The 19,960-nt window shown below is 40.3% G+C and overlaps 3 protein-coding genes across 4 annotated transcripts; 2 read left to right on the top strand and 1 right to left on the bottom strand.

Moving 5' to 3' along the window:
• Nucleotides 1–1,150: 1,150 nt before the first annotated feature.
• Nucleotides 1,151–12,018, bottom strand: LOC103975749 (adenine phosphoribosyltransferase 3-like). Its single transcript, XM_018822052.2, has 6 exons — nt 11,671–12,018; nt 11,227–11,337; nt 8,708–8,800; nt 2,316–2,465; nt 1,556–1,614; nt 1,151–1,345 (listed from the first exon to the last, which is right to left on the bottom strand). Exons 1-6 carry the CDS (start codon nt 11,756–11,758, stop codon nt 1,292–1,294), a joined length of 555 nt encoding a protein of 184 aa, XP_018677597.1. The 5' UTR covers nt 11,759–12,018; the 3' UTR covers nt 1,151–1,291.
• Nucleotides 12,019–13,407: 1,389 nt separating this feature from the next.
• Nucleotides 13,408–15,303, top strand: LOC103975741 (plasmodesmata-located protein 8-like). 2 transcript variants are annotated; one of them, XM_009390805.3, is made up of 3 exons: nt 13,414–14,449; nt 14,789–14,896; nt 14,985–15,303. In XM_009390805.3, exons 1-3 carry the CDS (start codon nt 13,717–13,719, stop codon nt 14,987–14,989), a joined length of 846 nt encoding a protein of 281 aa, XP_009389080.3. In that variant the 5' UTR covers nt 13,414–13,716; the 3' UTR covers nt 14,990–15,303. The 2 variants fall into 2 exon arrangements, with proteins under 2 accessions (XP_018676950.2, XP_009389080.3); XM_018821405.2 differs by lacking the exon at nt 14,789–14,896 and having other exon boundaries at nt 13,408–14,449.
• An 829-nt stretch (nt 15,304–16,132) lies between these two features.
• On the top strand, nt 16,133–17,169 carry LOC135672541 (21 kDa protein-like). Its single transcript, XM_065181034.1, has one exon. The coding sequence runs from the start codon at nt 16,340–16,342 to the stop codon at nt 16,955–16,957; it is 618 nt and encodes a 205-aa protein (XP_065037106.1). The 5' UTR covers nt 16,133–16,339; the 3' UTR covers nt 16,958–17,169.
• Nucleotides 17,170–19,960: the final 2,791 nt, after the last annotated feature.

The following is a 19,960-nucleotide window of genomic DNA, read 5'->3' as shown; positions in this document are numbered from 1 at the left end:
TAGTGGCGAAGATTAAAACACTGTTTGGAATGCGTATACAGTATTTGGAGAGAATCCTGTCCGTTGAAGTCGCGTATCACACCCGTTTTAATCTACATTTAATCTAAACCAAAATGACTAAATTACCCATCTACTCTTTTGAGACGCGAAAGAGGAGACTTATTTTTACTCGTCCCATTTCATCTCACCTATTCACCTACCTGCTTTGCTATTGGTAATCGAATGTTCGTTCCGACGTGACAGTCGGGGACGAAACATGGGGTGCTGGCGTGCATGTACGTAATGTGAGGTGTTCGGACGGGGTGATACCTGCGTCGTCATCAATGGACCCACATGTCACCTCCATGTGTAAAGCCACGTCATACCTGCGGACGAATATTGGGAAAGTAAAACATATTCCAGCTAAATAAAAAATAATTAATTTTAACATTTTAAGGCATTTTACCAATAAAAAACAATACTTTTTTATTTTTATTTTTTCACTTGGAAGAATGGTTAAAAACAACTTATGGGCCCAATCATAATGCATGAATCGATTCTAAAATCTTACTTAATTAAGTTACATTCGAAACTAAACTACGTTAAATTCAATCACAAAACCTATTTAAAAAAAATCTCTATTTTGATAATTAATTATCATAATTTTTTTAAAAATAAAAAATATTAATTATCTTAAATTCATGTCGTTGTGATTCTATGGAGTTTTGAGTTGGTTTAAAAGAAAATTCTCTATTACATTCGATCATTGAAATTAATCTAGAAAATATCTAATTTCAATTGAGTGTGGTTCACAGGTTATTTTTCTCTTTTATAAAAAAAATTATCGTTATGTAAAAGGCATAAAATGGCCCTTTTTTATTGGCAAAAAATAAAAACTATTTGAGTTAAGGAAGGCAGTGTGAAAGAATTATTTCAGCCTATTATTAATTTGGTCAAACTTGTTTGACCAAATTAATTCAAAATGATTATAGATGAAGCTAAAAAGACAGGATGAATTTAATCTTGTTATTGGGCTCTCAAGATCAGTTGCATCAGTTCAAGAATTTAATCTTGTTCTTCAAGTCAACAGCCGATTCAGAACTGATTGCATTGCAACATTCTGTAATAACAAATGTCTCAATTGCATGAACTGAGAATTCTAAACTAGAAGTGATATAAGAGAGCAGCTCACAGTAAACCAATAAAATTGTACTGCTACACAAGGGAGGAGTTCAGCTTCATCTATGAGAATTGGAATGAAATCATCCAATAAACAGTATCGAGAACTCCCATCAGCAAGAGAATGGTAACATCAGTGGGACTCCATGAGAATGTATAATGGTTTACCATTTAACTTCTCGCGGCCCTGCGTATTGCATTACAAATTATAAATCAATCCCATAGATCTCACCATTAATAATTTCATTTTCTTTTTTACTAAGATAAATCAGGAGACATAAACCAACTACGAGAAGAAAACGGCATATTCAAATGTTTGCAGTAAAATTTATCATAGTTTATCAGAGAACAGCTGATCTGAAAGTATATTAGAACAGGAATAGCAAAAAGAACACACCTTGAGTTCTGGAAGTTCAATTACACATGCACATTCGACGACTTCAGCTCCGGCACGCTCTGAAGTAAGAACATAAAAGATTACTCATTAGCAGATAGCTAACTGAAGTGAGAGAGAGCTAACAATGAGCAGCGAAAAATAATGATTTATCTACAGCAGATATAAAATGGACACAACTGGCAGCTAGGTAAGATAAATTCTATCTAGAATTCTTGATACATCAGGTCCAACTTATCATGGTGCTCTGAATTCGACGTAGCAACATAATAGAAAATGTCTGATACAATCCTGATTAGAAGATTCTCTAGTGACAAAGCTACTATAGCATGAAAGTCAAAGTATCTTCAGTGTATGATGAATGCATGCTATTTATCTTCCATCAAAACATAGAGAAAGTAGCCATCATGTTCCCCATGTTTGATTACTTCCTTCAGTTCATATGTCTATATCTCTACTTATGCCCAGTACATATTCATTCCAATACAACAGAACAACTAGAAATCCTGTCTTGATTGCCCTATGTTCACCTAACTTGTTAGTCAAGTAATGTGCTACTCTGTGACATGCTTAAGTAGTAACAAGTAAAGGTCTCGAAATGTTTGATTTATGTTGGCTGCATCAAGAAAGAGTCGCACCTACTAAATCTGTGAGGTTCAAAAAAATTTACTTGTCAACGGCATGCACAAAATGTGCTTTAATGTTTGTTCATAAGCTCATCAACCAAGCACAAATTTAAGCCATATGAACATTCCACACCTACCAAGTAAACTAATGGCAGCACAAAGAGTTCCGCCAGTTGCAATCAGATCATCAACTACCAGAGCACGTTCACCAGGTTGGACTGCGCCAACATGCATTTGGAGGCAATCGGTTCCATACTCCAGTACATAGTTCTCTGAAATCACTTCACCTACACATTGCAGAAGAATCCAGGAATTTAGTAAGAAGTTCATTTGCAAAAGTCCATGAAGAAACTTCAACCATTATGTTAACAGAAGAAATGAAAGCAATCCCAAAAGTATTCATCATAAAAGTATACAAATTTTATGCTAGAATTCACCTTCAAACCTATACTTATGTGATATGAATGGCAGTCACCACTTATCTGGAAAAGGTTGATGACATAATTTTCGCAAGTTAGGAAAATCACACTTTGAAGCTCTACAATGATCACCATTTTTATTAATATTAAATGTGACAATTAATTTAGTGGGTCATCAAGCATATGGATTTCTTAGTATAATTGATTTTTCATACTGCAAGGTGATATCCAGGGGTTACTTTAATTAGTTGATACAAGAAAATCCATTGTGTCAATAGGATATGCTAAGAATATACTATTATGTTTAAAAGAAGCATCGTTATCCATTAACCTTTACTACTAGAACTATTTATAGCAAGCTACCTAAGAAGCTATTTACAGCACAAATAACGGATGCCAAGAACCATTGAATCATGAAATCTTTTTACAGCACAATCTAATTCACACTAGTTCCTGTTAGTCTTGTGAGCAATTCAACATAAATAATTACTACTCTAGTTACCATATGCAGTAGACAAATTGATATAGGAAGACTAAAATACTTTTTAATTTTCAACACAACTTTTAGAATTTCTAGGCCAACTAATTGATGACTTTTTGTTGATTTTTTTTTTTGTCTTGAATAAACATTTTTGACATCCTTTTGTAAAGCTAGATGGTTCTCTATCATTTTTTTCTGATGAAAAAGAACTTGACCTTGAAGAGTAATATACAAAGTATTGGTCCAATAAGTTTAGTGTAAAGTCATAAAGTTTCTCCAAAGTAATCCAAGTGGTATTGGAAGTTGGACGACCATGCTGCTTGACAAGAAAGTGTTGAATAATGCTAGTAGCAGACATAACAAAGCGGTAATCAAGAATGACCTCTACGTCATCCATGTTGTTGTGCAACTTCACGCCATGGCCGAGGAGTCAGCACGACTTGGTTCGATCCCGAGAACACAAGGTCGTCCACGTGGTTTCTTGAGGTGAGAGAGTCGGTGCCAGGTCGGGTCGAAATGTCATCAGTTGGGACGACCCGAGGTAGAGCATGGGGTCAATTCTTCCATGTTGGGCTCTTCCACTATGGATTCCTACACACAGGCCAAAGTTGGGAGGGGGATTCCTGACTCGACCCCTCCGAAGCTTAAGTTAGTATGAGGAGTTGAGGATGTTTTTAGTGTCCGAGGTCTAATCCCTTGGCATTGGCCAGGGGGTCGACCTTTATACCCGTGGCCGTAGGTCGACCGTACGCGGTCTGTTAATGGCTGCCGAGACTCGAGGCGATTGGCCCGTACACTCTGCACGGTGCGGACCGTCCTACATAGCTCCGTACTGCACCATGCTGCTTTGTTGATTCTCGGGTGGTTTTGCATTGTGCGGCACCGTCTCGTGTGACCCCGAGCGGCACGGGCATGGACGCGATCTCTTTTGGGCCCGAGGTGCCACGTCAGCACACATGCAACACGTCGGCTTCGAGATGTCTTGTTGGCTCCGAAACTCCACGTCAGTTCTAACGTGGTTGCTAGCTATCATTGTGAGGGCAGTACCAAAATATGCCCTATCACCTATGTTAATGGGAGACTTAATGCTTTGGGAGGATTGTCACTTGCAGGAACACCGATAAATAGAGGAGGCTCAAAAGTACCATGATATGAAGTTAAATTCTCCACATTGAAAACTAGATTAATATTTAAGTCGAAATACAAATTGAGCATATATGTATTAGATCCTAATTTTTGGATAACAAGGAAATGACTAATGGCTCGAGCATGCAACTTTTTGAATAAATTTTTAGGGAATCTCTTAATGGGTGCAAGAACCAAGACATAATCACTAACTGAAAACTCTTAACTTATACTATATGCATTAGCAATAGGTTTATAACTTTCATTGCTTAGGATAATTTACGTCAAATCTTAACATGTAAATCATGAATATGTTGAGCGAAGGAGTGAGCTAATTCTAAGGCATGATAATCAAGTGGAAGAGGTGTATGGTCAATCGATATATAAGGAGTATAGTCGAGGACAACTTCGAATGGGCTTTTTTCGGTCGAGCAGTTGATTAAGTTATTGTATGCAGACTCTGTCGTGGGTAAGGTGAAGTCCTAGTTTCTCGATTTCTCCCTAACTAAACATCTAAGAATATTTTTCAAGGAACATTTAACAACTTCAGTTTAACTATTGGTCTAGGGGTGAAAGGCTGAAGAGAACTTTAATGTTGTGTCAAATAGTTTCTATAAAGTTTTCAAAAGTATCTAACAAATTTTACATCCCTATCGGACACCATGGTTGAAGGCAAGTCACATAATTTAACCACTTATCGAAAGAATAATTTAGCAATATGTGAGGTGTTGTAGGTCTCGTTACATAGGATAAAGTGGATCATTTTTTAAAATTAATTAGCAACAACCAAAACAGAGTCATGGCCATATAATGTTTTGGTTGTCCAAGAATAAAATCTAAATTCACATCTTGCCATAGTGAATGTAGAATGGGTAATAGGGTGTTTAGGCCAATATTATGTTTACAAGTTTTGGCAATTTGATAAGTTTGACACCGTGACACCATTTAGGCAATATCTCGCTTTAAAGACGGCAAGTAAAATCTACTCTTAACTAATGCAATGGTTTTGTCTCAGCTACGTCCATTTCTCAAATAAGGAAGTCTCAAAGGGAGGATTGGGGAACACACAATCTAATAGATTGAAAAAGGTAACCATCCTTAAGAATGAAGTATATATGTTCACGATGGTTTCCATCCTAGACTTCTCGATAGATGTGACTAAAGTCTGGATATTGGATATACTCTTCTTTTAATCACTTGAGTCCTATGAGTTTAACACTCATGGTTGATAGGATTGTAGAAATTCGACTAAGGTCATTAGCAATTTTGTTTTGAGTGCTTGAACAATACTTAATTACAAAAGAGTATTGTTGAGAAACTCAACTCACTTCTTATATCGGGCATTTAACTTCTTTTGGGCATTTAAGTATCTTAGAACCCAGTGATAAGATAAAAAAAACTTTTGCGTAGAAGCTAATATTTTCAATACTTAAGATATTGCACAATCAGGTAGAATTTTTTATCATAGGTAAAATAATGTTATTTTGCATCATTGAGTTTTTCACTAAAAAAGACAATAGGTTGACCCTCTTGACTTAAAATTTCCCCTATACCTATACTAGATATCACAAGTGACCTCAAAAGGTTTACTAAAGTCAAGGTGCCTAAGAATAGGACCAATGGTCATTCTCGTTTTGATGTTAGCAAAGGCTTTTGTAGTGGCTAAGGTCCAAGAAAACTCACCTTTTATTAAGCAATCAATAATTGGTGTCATGATAGAACTAATTCCTCTAATGAATCTCCTATAGAAAGATACTAATCCAAGAAAACTTCGAACCTCAAAAAGGGTTTTAGGCTAAGGCCATTCTAAAATAATCCAGATCTTTTTTGGATCAGTAGTAACACCTTGGGCAGAAATGATGAAGCCTAAGAATAGGACATGGGTTTGAATGAACTAATACTTTTTTAGATTGTCATAGAGCTTTGCAACTCAAAGGGTAGTAAATCTTGTCGAAGATATTCTAAATGATTCTCTTTGGTCTTACTAAAGTTCAAGATGTTGTCAAAGTAGACTACAACAAATTTACCTATGTAGGCTTATAAAACTTAGTTCATGAAATGCATGAAAGTGCTTGGGGTGTTGGATAGACCAAAGGGCATAACTAGCCATTCATATAAGCCATATTGAATTTTGAATGTTTCGTGACTTCGTCACCAGCTTTAATATGAATTTGGTGGTATCCGCTTCTTAGGTCAAGTTTCAAAATCCAACTAGATCCAACAAGAACGTCTAATGTATCCTCAAGTTGACGAATCAGGAAGTGATATTTGATTGTTATTTTGTTGATCACTCAACTATTAACACACATCCTCCATGACCTATCTTTCTTAGGGGTTAATAAGGTAAGGACAATGCAAAAACTGGGACTGTATCATATAAAGCCTTTAGCCAAAAATTCTTTAACTTGCTTATTTAACTTAGCTCTCTCCTTATAATTTATTTTATAATATGGGGGATTAATGAGCTATGATCCTAAGACAAGATCAATGGCATGTTAGATTTCTCGTAAGAGTAGCAACTCACTAGATAATTATGGTGGCATGATATCAGAAAATTCATCTAATAAGAATTTAACCTCAAGAGTTGGATCAAGAATAGTGCAAATGCTAGGAATTTCTTTAGCAATGATGGCCACATAAAATTTATTATATAGGCTTTCTATTTCAAAAGATTTAGGATCCAGTAAGTGGAGCCCCTTAGTGGTTAAGGCTTGTGGAAGAGACTTGGGAGTTAATGATTTATCATTTATTGATGGTTTTGCTGGTTGTAGGATGATGTTTTTTCCTTTGTATCAAAAGACATTGGTGTTTTTCTTTCATGATTGGTAACATCAAGGTCATACAACTAAAGCCTACCTAAAAGAATGTGGACAATGTCCATTAGCAGGATGTCAAAATAAATCTCATCCTGGTAATCACCCATTTTGACTTGTACTAGGCATCGGTCACGGGTAGAGTGGTTTTTTCAACCCAAGCTACTTCGAATGGGGTCGAATATGACTCTACCTTAAGGTTTAGTCTCATAATAGTAGATTTTTAGACTTCGTTCATAGTGCTACCCCCCTCAATAATCAATTTATAAGTTCTTTCCCTGCTTCGGATAAAAGTATGGAAGATACTTGTACTCTGCTATTCATTGGAATCATTAGCAGTAGAGAGAATAATGCATACAACATTAATATAGTCATCTTCAATTTCTAGTTCATTTTCATCACTTGAAGTAGGCTTCGGGTTGAACTACTTGGTCTACTACATCAATTTGATCCTCTAGTTCGTGTTTTAAGGTAAGGGTATGTTGAGGATAACAAGAGACACTGTGACATCTATTATATCAATAATGACATTGGATTGAAGATGAATTAATTTGAGGATCAGTGGTTAAACAAGTTGGATGATTCATGGTGTTGATTGAAGTTTTTGCAGCTAGTTGGAATCCAATAGGGTACAGGGCAGGTTTCTTGATGGGCTCTGATAACAAACTAATATAGAACAGAATAGGGAAGTAGAGAGAAAGGGAGAGGAAGAGAAGGAATGAGTAGTGTGAGATAAGAGAGGAGAATAAGAGACTAGAAGAATGAAGATGCAATTCTTTTCATTCAAATTTAAAGTGTTTGATTCATTGAGAAGCTCCACTATTCATTGACAAGTATCAGCACAATTAATGAAGGTAATGATTTTCAAGAGTAATCTCTTAGGGAATTAGTAGGTCTTTTAGAAATCCAAAATGTGACTTCTAGGATATTTAAATAATAAATGAGTGCACTTAATACAAAAGGTTTCTCTAAAAAAATCAAAAGACTTCTTAGTTTTCAACATGACACTTAGAATTTCTAGGCTAACTAATTGATGAGTTTGTGTTGATTTCTTTGCCTAGAACAAATATTTATGAAATCTTTTGTAAAGCTAGATGATACCCCATCACAAATACTTTATGAGTAAAATAAGCTTCTGGCTGTTACCCAAAAATCAGTATTCAACCATATAAAGAAAGGTGAGTGCAACGTAATGCGAGGATGTTTCTTAGGTATGCTAAATTGTTTCCAGGAAATATAGTATTTGATAAAGTAGGGCCATTCACGATTCACTTGAAACTGCCAAACTGAATCGAACCATAAGAAAATAGGTGGACAGTGAAAATAGCTTTGGTTAGGTGACTCTCAAAGCATAATTTATTAAATTGATTTGCATTTCCTCCTAACCAAAGGAAAGTAGCCCACTGAGAGATCCTAGATATTAGAACCAAGAGCTGTGAAGAATTTTCAGCCACAACTGTAAATCATGTTCATCATATTCTCTCATTTCAAATTCAACTAGATGAACAGAGATTAGTGATGAATGAATGAAGACTTGGATTCAACATATATAAACAGAAGCATTTTCCTGAATAGGATTTTACAAGTGGCCATGCATGCACTTGCTTTGCAGATGCTTCTAACTCTGTTATTTCAACTGGAAGCAATATATGTAAAGTGAAAATTTTGTTTGCTAATAAATTCGAAAGTACCTGGCAATTTTCTTGGTTTTCTTAGTGGAATAAACTTTGCACCAATTGCCAATGCAATAGGAGGACCAAATATGAAGCCTCGAGCCTCGACTCCTATCATCATGGAGAAAAACAATTAAAAACTTTAGTTTGATAAAAAAAGTTGCAGAAATCCATTCACAAATCCTCTTCATGACCACAGTTCTCACTTTCTAATTTTCTCGTAACATGTGGTAAGGAACCTAAAGAAATTTCTTATGTATCAATGGTAAAAGAACTTTATCTTGCAAATTATTTTGGCAAACTGGTGCCATCTCCCCTTTTCTCCCAAGGTTTAGAGATATGCAAACAAATAATCTCTCCAACAAATATAGATTAATTAGCAAAGACATGAGGTGCAATGGTAGTGAAAGAAAAAACATATCCCTAGATTTTAATTGAAAGGTTCACCTAGAGAATTATAGAAAAAAAAGATGTTGCAATCTATTTTACAATATTAGGATCGAGCAAAGTAACACGGTGGAAGCAGAGCTAAACCATAAATTTGTAGTCAGGATTGTTAAAATCTGGCTGAACCTTAGCTCTATTACTAACAAGACATGATATGAACAAGGGCCAAGAAGATAATTGTCAAACTAGCAACAAAATTTGCTTCACCCACAAGAGATATACTTATTTCTCCAGACAGGAAAATTATAGGTCAGCTGATGGAGTCTTTACATTCTTGCACTACATCAGAAAGAAAAATTTGCCACAGACTTTAACAAGACGCAGATGTTAGTTTGGTAAGCTTGAGACATGCTGAAAGGTAAAATTAACACCTTGATATATGGACATCATGTTATATGTATGAATGTACCAAAACCTGATCTGTGCCCTTAGAAAAGCTCAATTGCCACTTGTCTGAGGGAGGCTGCATGTGGATGGTAGAACATTAACTGAAACTTGTGTGCTTGACACATAAAGTACATAACAAGGAATTTAGGGACAATGAAATCAATCTACTGTGAGATTTTCAAATACACACATGTCAAAAGTAAAATGAATTAACTCTTACATTAATATCCTCTATAAGAAGTCCAAAATCAGTTTCTACATGATTCACCGGTCATCGTTGTGCAAGAATTAAACAAAAAAAAGAAATAGGATAGACGCCGTAAAAGTTTATCGAAAATTGTATCTGCGGCAGCATAAAATGGAAAAACACAATATGTTAAGGCATAAAGCACTACAGAACCAACAAAATATCCATACACTAATAATTTGAACTAAAATTTGTTAACTCTTGGATCGACTATTTACATTTAATGACGAATGGTATTTAGTTAGAATACTGTGCTGCTAGAGTCAACCTCCATCTCATTTCATACAATTCTTGACTGTTCACCAAATAGAACATAGGAATAAATGATATGTGGTGCTACAAAACAAATGAAAATATTACAGAAAATTGGAACCTTAAGTAGCTAAAGCAAACCACTAAAGCTGAACATATTAGATATGATGTCATCAGCTAATAGCAGTCACTTTCTTTCTTTCCTTCTTTATTTATTTAGAAAAATTAATGATGAGAAACTGAGGTCATCTGACATGAGAACTCTGTACTCTTGGGAAGAAAGATGATATGGCTGCTTCAGCTCATCAGTCACTATGTGACCTTCCTTTCCATTGAACAAGTGAAAAGGTGTCATGGTCATTGACTCATAGCAGTTCCTCTCTTTGTTTATTTTTGGTTCACTATTTTTCTTTTTTCACCCTTCTCAAACAAAGTGTTCAAAGATCCCACCATGCACCAATAAAGTCAGGTCAAAAGTGACAGTCAAGGACCATTATACTGTGAAAGGATCATCAATGCTTTATCATCTGAAAGAAGCAAAGTGTCACTGTTTCCACCCCCCCATGGACTGCGATTTCAAACAAAATAGATGCAGCACTAGTCCTTTGTCGCTGTTCCACTCTTCAACAGCAATAATACCTACCAAATCTAAGCAGCTTAGGAAAGGCACGGGCAACAGAAAAATAGAATATCGAGGCCCATCGAACAGTGGCAAAGCTTTCACCAATTCACATCGCAGTGGGGACCGGGGAGCAATGTCAGTGTCGACCGGCCCAACGCCACCGCCACAAGAACAGATGAGAGAATGGAGAAACCAGGAGCAAGAGAGAGGGAGGGAGACCGCAACTCAGAGTCTGGTGCATGATAGCATGGCCAATTGCGACGGTGTGGCAATGCGGTCAAGGTAGGCGCCCCTACCACTGCAGAAAAGGCTCTCGAGAGGCCAAAAAGGATTGAGAAGATTTCTGTAATGGCAATGATGAAAGGGAAGACGAGGCTCCGCTTGTCAATCTATTCTCATCCTCCAATGGAGGAAAAGTCTAAAGAAAGGAGGACCCACAGCCGACATGTCCCACGACACTGATGGGCGACAAGCATTAATGGGAGGAAGGGAGACGAACAGAGATCGATGCATCACAGAAGAGAGAGGAAGATAGCGCAGACATGGCGGAGCTACCGAAGACGAGGTGGTCGAGAAATTTACCGGCGACGACGGAGATGCCCTTCCCCGTGTACCGCTCCACGAACAAGTCCGCCGTGTCCTTGAACGCCTTCGGATCCAGCAGCAGTGTCGTGATGTCTTGAAACATGATCCCTGCACCCATCAGTTGACATTGGATTTTTGAGCAGCGGCATAGCTGATGGAAGCATGCATGGGCATCAAAAGAACAAATTCTTTTACGAGGATAAACTAACAATTGGCATCAAAATCCAACCTTTATCAAGTACAAGAAAGCAGGGACAAACAGGAAAGTGCACGATCGCGTTCTCTCGACAGCAGAGATATACAGGAAAAAGAACCGATTTTTTAATGGGTGGAAAAGAAGGAACGAAAGCCATGTGGTGACACAAAAAGATCGAAGAGAGCACAGGGCTGGTATGAGCCTACGGCAGCGTAAAAATGCAAACTTGCAGGGAAAGGCGCAACCTTTCTTGGGGAAGTCCGGCACCACGCGGATGGACGAGGCTATGCGTCGAATACGCGGGTCCTGTTCCTTGTCCTCGCAAACCGCCATCTCCTCCGCCCCAAGAAGCAAAACTCTCTCTCTCTCTCTCTCTCTCTCTCTCTCTCTGACTCTCTCTCTCTCTCTCTGAGGGGGGGTAGAGAAAAGCAAGCTCTATAAGAAGTGAGTAGTAAGCGTTGGATGAGTCTGAGGCGCGCCGGACGAGAAAAAGGAGAGCGGTTGAAAGCAAATGTGTAGATGACAGAGACAGATTGTCTCGAGCATCATAAGGTCTGTTCGGCGTTTGGTTTGGATCCAATGTATCCGTCTCCGCCGGAGGTGCAAGGAGGAGATGATACCACGACCAACTCTTCTTTGGAGTTCTTCAACCCGTCTCTTAAAGTGGGACAATTAGCTGTGGCTTTTGCATGGAGGCCATAACGAGGATTTAGCCCCATGATCTTAACAACATATTAAATGTGTGCGTATGTATACATTTATGTTGACTGCATGCACAATCACCAGTCTTTAAATTTCTTTCACGCGTATGACCATTGGCACACCCAACTTGAAATGGATTCAGACAACACAGTGCAACCCACCAAACCAAAGCGAAGAGGAAGAAGATGAAAAGGTAGGCACGTACAAGGAGTTGAAAGGGAAATATGCGTGTCCTTTTGGTCTATAGTTTCTTACACTCGCATGCTGCCCAGTACAGCCTAAAGATCCTCCTTACGTCACTTATCGGCATGAACAGTGTCAACTTCTACAACCTGACATGCTCATAATTGGGTCACGCCCCCATCTTCTCTCTCTCGCCCATATGCATGCATCTCACCACCTTAGTGTAACCTTATGTCCCTTTTTGCTGGTAAGCGTTTCTCTTTGTACATCACAAACAACATTGAGACCACATAAAGTCATCAGTGTCATTTGGTTTCTTTCTGACGCTCGGTTTGGATCCTTGTGTTAGTAAGTATTTACCTTAGTTATTGGTACGATTTAATTATTGAATCGGAAAAATTAAAAATCAGATCATTAGATTAGTGACCCAAAATTTGACCGAGTCAATTGTCGAGAAATTTGATTCTGATAATTATGATATTTATCTTAAAATAGTAATTAGAACCTTGCAAGAGTTCTTGGAAGTCAATCTAACTGGTTTCTTTTATGTGGTGCACATGGTTTTGGCAAAACCATTTGTAGTTGCTGCCTTCTTCTTGTTAGGACACCAATTATCATGCAGCACCTAATCTTCAATATCTTTATCGAGGATTATTTCTCACCGGTTAGTAAATTGGTTGTCAGAATTAACATCATACTTTGTTTTTCTATTCCTAATCTCTTTGTGAGAATCGATTGAGCTTATACTTTGATTGTTTTGATTCTTACTGGTGATGGTTCTTAGATTAGATTTCATGTAGAAGCCGGGATGGTTCTTACTTTGATTTCCTAACATCACCAGTAAAATTTCATGTAGAAGCTTGCCAAGCTTGTGCCCAAATAATATGGACTCCGTAGGGCCAATACTTGGTTTCTTAAGGTGAAACCTTTCCCAAGTTCGATCTTTGGGCTGGATTTGAAATGTATGGGCTCTAATCTTCTCTCCTGTAACTTTGTTCTCTCTGGAGCTTTCTTTGGCCACTGCCATGATCATCCTGGTTTTGTAAAGCTGAGTCCTGTTGTGTTCCTCAACGTTGCCATCGACGGAGAGCGACGCTTTCTTGTGTCATCGGCATGTAGCATCTGCTGCTGGTGGCAAGAAGATGGCCACAGAGGCTTGGCACAGGAGAGAGATGTGTTCCACAAATCTCTGACAAAGATGGTTCATCTCAGATCTAATAATTAGGCTCATTCGGCCATTATAATTTAGCTCGGGGAACCCATTAACTTGTGGTAGATGTTGGATCACTGCTAAGGAGCAACAAGGATTGAGAAGCACGTCCCACCCATCCATGCTGTGATTCCCTAGACAAGAAGAATACCAAGGCAACAGCTCCATTCTGCTACTTCAAAGCTTAGAGAGCAGCATGTTCCTCATGAAGCTCCGCATGCCCTGCCTCCTCCTCTACTGGACTCTCCTCCTCTTGGCTTGCACCACCAAGCAATCCGTCGAAGCTGCCTCCTTCATCTACGCCGGCTGCTCGCCCAACAAGTACGATCCCATCACCGCCTTCCAGAACCACCTCAACTCCCTCCTCACCTCCCTCGTCTCTGGGGCGTCGCTGGCATCCTACAACAGCTACACCTCCGGCGACGACTCCGGCTCGCCCCCCGGCATGGCCGCTTACGGCCTCTACCAGTGCCGGAACGACCTGAGCGCCGGCGACTGCTCCGCTTGCGTGCAGAGTGCTGTCAGCCAGCTCGGCCTGGTCTGCCCCGGCTCCTTCGCGGCCTCGCTGCAGCTGGACGGCTGCTTCGTGCGGTACAGCAACGAGGACTTCCTCGGCAAGCCCGACACCACCATGGTGTACCGCAAGTGCAGCACGGTCACGAGCGGCGACGAGGCCTTCTTCCAGCGGCGGGACGACGTGCTGGCCGACCTGCAGAACGGGGTGAGCTTCCGGGTCAGCAGCTCCGGCACGGTGCAGGGCGTCGTGCAGTGCTTGGGCGACCTGAACGGGGCGGACTGCTCGGCCTGCCTGTCGCAGGCGGTGGGGCAGCTTAAGAATGCGTGCGGGTCGGCGCTCGCGGCGGACGTCTACTTGGCTCAGTGCTATGCCAGGTACTGGGCTTCCGGCCATTACTTCCACACCTCTGCAGGTTTGTGGCTCATCTCTCTACTGTTTGATTTCCTTGTTTACGTGGTGATGAACTTGCAGTTTATTTTACAGTAGATAACACATTAACAGTATGGATTTTTGGAGTGTTTTCGATCTCACTAGAAGCTTAGAAGCCTGTTCATATGTTTTCTGGTGCCTGAGGATGGACATGTGGCCGCTTGTTTGACACAAAAATTGGTGTTCATTTACTAGATCGATGTCTCTGTTCTTTAAGAATCTCACTCCTTTGTGATGGCTTCCTTCTCATTTCACACGGTTAGAATAGCATGACTCTTCAAGAACATGATATGCACTAAATGCCATACTTGTGGGTGGGCAGATTACACAGATGGTGATGATGACATTGGAAGAATTGTCGCAATAATAGTGGGCATCTTGGCAGGGCTGGCCCTTGTTGTAGTCTTCCTTTCTTTTCTCAAAAGAGCATGCAAGTTCTCTGATCCCCATCGCCTGCTACTTTGACTTTTTGTTGTTAGGTTCTCATGGCTAAGAGAATATGTTCTTCCTGCATGCAGGTTAGCCACCATCTGATGCTTCTCCACTGGGCTCAAGTGGGTGACCGCTTAGGTTCTAAGCTGAGGCCGAGGCACTCGAGAAACAAAAAGTGACAAACGGGAAGGTTCCAACTGCTGTAAGCAGGCTTCTGCTTCCACCGTTGTCGAGGATGTCAGCTTACACAGACAAACATGTCCTTTTTCTTGCTCAAAGCCCAAAAACAGAAGCAATTTAAAAAGAGAGAGAGAGAGACAGAGATAGAGAAAGAGAGAATACTTGACTGTAGCATGTTTTCTGTAATCTCCATCAAAGATTTCTTCTTCTCCTCTGACCTTTTCATCCAGCTGAACAAAAAAGCTATCTTGCATTGTGTACACAGCATCTACCATCTCAAAATCACGAGTTGAACACCACCTAATCACAAGTTGACTGACTCCACACGAAGGACATGAAAATTCCAATGAGGAATTTCCTTCTCAAGTTAGATGGGAGATTACTCAAGAGGCTTTGTGGAGATCGTATCCAAGCATTTGGTCCGATAAGCCCTGTGGTAGGCAGGGGATGACTCTTCCATTACTTTAAAGTCTTAAGAGTAGTCATCACTAATCCCGTTAGTCAAACATTAGGAAGACTATAGTCTCCAGACCTCAGCTCGAAGCACTGGCGTCGCTGAGCAGCCACGCATAGATCCGTGCGGTCAACCAATGGTCGATGCTGCTCGCACGATCCTCCCATCACGCCATAATATATGTTTTACTCAGTAGGTCACAAACAGTCTCTTTGTTGTCTCCTTTGTAAGGTTTGTGTGAGAGAGAGTTCAAGCCGCACAACGCAGAACAAGATACAGCGATCAAACCCCAGCCTTCGTCTCGGTTGCCTCTTTCTACAGTCTGAAAGGGCCAGCAGAGTGCAGCGCCTCGTAGATCGACAAGCCTCACGTGAAGCCAGCTCAGGTCCTCATTGACATGAGTCAAGCTCGGAGAAGGAAGTTGGAAAACTAATTGAAATCCTCATCTTGAAACCAGCGTCGTCTTCATCTGCATGTGTGAGCGCTTGAAACAGCTTCGCAGACCCCATGTCAGATCTGCCATCATTGATCCCATGGATCTTTTTGCTCGCAAGTGATGATTGGTGGATCAGACGGGCCAGTGGTGGTCCCAGTGTGGGTCACCAACTTCTCTGCCATTCACATGGAGCTTCCCCAAATAATGTAGTGTGGACGGACTGATGTCGGTAGCGCAGAGAGGAAAGCAGCTCGCAGTGCGTGTAATGTCGGCCTCCATGCCTTCATTGCGTTCATGGAAGCAATCCCATTGCTCGCTGCTGAGTTCTTCCTATAAGAGCAGTCACAAGAATCACAACAGCAGGCAGATCTATGATGGGAGGTCGCCGGTGGAATAGTGCTGCTTCAGCCACTCTCGCTACCCTTCTCATCATCTTTGGATTCTGCATCTCTTCATGCTTCGTCGACGCTGCAAGGATCCATGCGGACTTCATCGTCAGCTCCTGCCGAGCAACCACGTTCCGGCGCCTCTGCGTCGACTCGCTCTCCCCCTACGCCAACGTCATCCGGGACAGCCCCATGGAACTCGCCCGCTCCGCCCTCTCGGTGAGCCTGTCGGGGGCGCAGTCCGCGGCGGCGGCTGTGTCGAAGCTGGCGGCCGACGGGACCCTGGCGCCGAGGGAGGCAGCAGCGGTGAGGGACTGCATGACCACCACGGGGGCCTCGGTGGACGAGCTCCAGAGGTCGCTGGAGGTGATGGGAAACCCCAAGGGGAAGGGCGCGGCAGTTGTGGGGCTGCGGTTGGACGACATCCAGACGTGGGTGAGCGCAGCGCTGACGGACGAGGACACGTGCATCGACGGGATCGGCGGCGGCCGCGGCATGGGCGGGGTGGTGAAGGTGGCCATCAGGAGGCAGATCGTGAACATCGCGCAGCTCACCAGCAATGCCTTGGCGCTCATCAACGTGCTCAACTCTGCTTCTCCATGAACAGTTCTCGATGGGTTGCTTGCTTATCATCTGTACAAGCTTGTGAACTAGTTGGAGGAAAACCAGAGCATTAATCCATCGTCACCTTTCTCCATCATCCACGACTACAAACTGAAACATGCTGATTCTTGTGGATGGCTTCTATAAATTTCTATCGAGTATGTACTAATTGCTACTATCTTATTTATTGAGATTGTCCTGTTCTTGGAGTACTCCAGAGTTGCTCAACACTTCTCTGTCCACTTTGGTAATTGACCAGATCCGACAAAAAGGTTTCAACTCAAATCTTTTAGAGCTACTGAGCAATCCAAAATGCAACTCGAATCCAATGACAAGTGTAGGATGTCCTGCTCTGATGCAATTCCGAGTTCTAATTAATTCATCTGATACTTTCCCTAATAAAGAGATAATAGCCATCAATTTTACATGGGTAGTTTAGCAATTACGAAGTGTTTGGATTCTCTTTCTTTATTCTCAGCTGTCACTACATAGATATCTATGCACACACACAGAAACGCGAAATGGTGTACAGCAGTCTCCTTCTTGGAGTTCATAACACTAATACGTGGAAAAGTGACAAGGGACCTCAATTTGAGATGTTTACAGAGCAACAAACGGATCTTTCATCTTCATCTTTAGATTGAAGCGTCCGTGACAGGAACATGCTTATGGGTCAAGCAGATGGAGCAGGCTGCATAGGTGGTGGAGGTGGCACAGACTGTAATTTACCAACATTATGCGTAGGTGACGGAGGACCTGGTTGATCTCTTAAACTTGCATGGGTGAGCGGCTGCCGAGGTGTGGCCTCCAGGAGCTTCCTCCCCGGCACAGGAACACCATGATCCATTGTCGCAGGGATGCAAAGCACACTTGCCATCCCCAGAAGCACCACAACTGCAACAAGGACAATACCAGCAAACCTTCTCATTCTACATCACCTCCCTTTCTCTCTCTTTCTCTCTCTAGGACTTGTATGTGTCTTCTGGTGCAAACATGGGAGACTTGGCTGGGCTATATATATATATATATATATATATATATATATATATATATATATATATATATATATATATATATATATATATATATATATATAGCAGAGGTCTAAAATTTTGAATTGAAATAGGACTATCATGCTAAATGTAATTATTGAAAAAAACCATAAAAGTATTGAAGAATTCTAAATTGTTTAACCCATCAAGAAAAGATTTATTCCAATACTCTGGGAATAGATATTATATGATAATTGAGATCATGATGGGAATTACGAGGATGAGGAAAAAAAATAGAGGAATGATAATAATTTAATGCCCTCTGTTGTACAAAATTGTAGACTCGTAGGTGATATAATAATAATAATAATAATAATAATAATAATAATAATAATAATAATAATAATAATCACAAAAATTCTCAAAGCATGCATGCTCATAGATCCACACATATCAAACTTGCTCGAATCATTTCTAGAATTAGAGACCAAAAGCTGCAGAATCATTTACGGAATTAGAGACCAAAAGCTGCATTTATCATCAAAGCGGCATTACGTTTACACAACAATAGTGCAGTATTCGCATGCCAACAAGGAACCAAAACTACTCAGACTCCATAGATTTCAAGCAAACATCAACAACACCAAGCATGTCTAGATCGGAATAACACATCAAATGAGTGAGAGATAGACAAGTATCAGCGACGACGCGGTGGCGGCGGCGTCACCGTTGGACGAACATTATAAGGCACGTGAGTTGCAGGAGCCGGAGGACGCAGTTGTCCCCCTCTTCTGAGGCTTGCAAACGTCTGCTTATCGTCGAGCATTGGCTTGTGGGGATTGATGGGAGGAGGATGGTATGATGTTGCAGAGATGAAATGAGTGGTGGCCATGAACATGATGACGACGACGACGGCTGCAGCGAGGGGCAAAGAGGCGAACCTTCCCATTTCCGATCACCTCCCACTAAACTTCTCAGCCGCTTCGATCGACTGTGTCCTCATCTCCTTTGCTCTCTTATTTATGGATTCATAGCCGAGAGTTTTCTTGTGGGAAAGCACACGCTTGGACCAAGGGAAGAGGTGCAGACAATTCCAAGTTTGAAGGAGTCAATTTTCTCTTGGGATCATTACTATGGTGATGAGGACTGGTCGACTCCTATTAAGAAGAAAACAGTGGGTTAACTTATTAAGAGTCCACGCATTCCCACTGCATACTATACTGGAGAATACTAATAATTAATTAGTATCGCTCTATGAACATTACAAGTCACATTAATGACCATTGCACGTTCTTTGGATTTATAACACGATACAATTCCATAACGATTAAGAAAGGTGTGTACTTGTCTCTAATATTAAGACACATCTTTGAGCATAAATATTCTGAAATCATACTATAAAAGGTCTTCTCAGGTATGTTCCCTATAGTTCTAAGATTCTCAATCTCTAATACATTCAGTTTTGATGAACTCTAAATTTGGCTGACACCTCACAGTCAAGAGTAACTTAAGAATTGGAGGAACTTTGTCACATATACTCCCAATGTAATTTTTGTAAAGTTTAGCATATGCTAAAGTGAAGGGATTCAACATCTGTTGTATAAGCGCAAAATAAAATATTCGGACAATCAAAATTTACATTAACACTCTTATTATATTATCTTCAAACATCTTTTAATAGTTTGTGTTATCCAACTTATCACAATTAAACATTTAATTAGTTTTCCTTCATCGTCAACTTGGTGTCATATTCCATAGGTGTATTAGTAGGATGATAATCTTCTATGAAAATTTTCTTTAGGTTCTTCTTTGCATAATTTTTTTATGAGATAAATATTTTTTTATTATCTTATATAACTTAGATACCGAGGAAATAAGTCATTAGGCTCAAGTTGATCATCTCAAATTCCTTCTTAATCAAATATTTAAAATTTTTAATCATAAAGATATTATTACTTGTAAAGATTAAAGCAATCACACACATGCATACAAATAGGATATCTCTATTAAA

This window comes from Musa acuminata, chromosome BXJ1-4, assembly GCF_036884655.1.
Source record: "Musa acuminata AAA Group cultivar baxijiao chromosome BXJ1-4, Cavendish_Baxijiao_AAA, whole genome shotgun sequence".
Classification (NCBI taxonomy): domain Eukaryota; kingdom Viridiplantae; phylum Streptophyta; class Magnoliopsida; order Zingiberales; family Musaceae; genus Musa; species Musa acuminata.
This window is presented reverse-complemented; position numbering and strand designations above follow the sequence as displayed.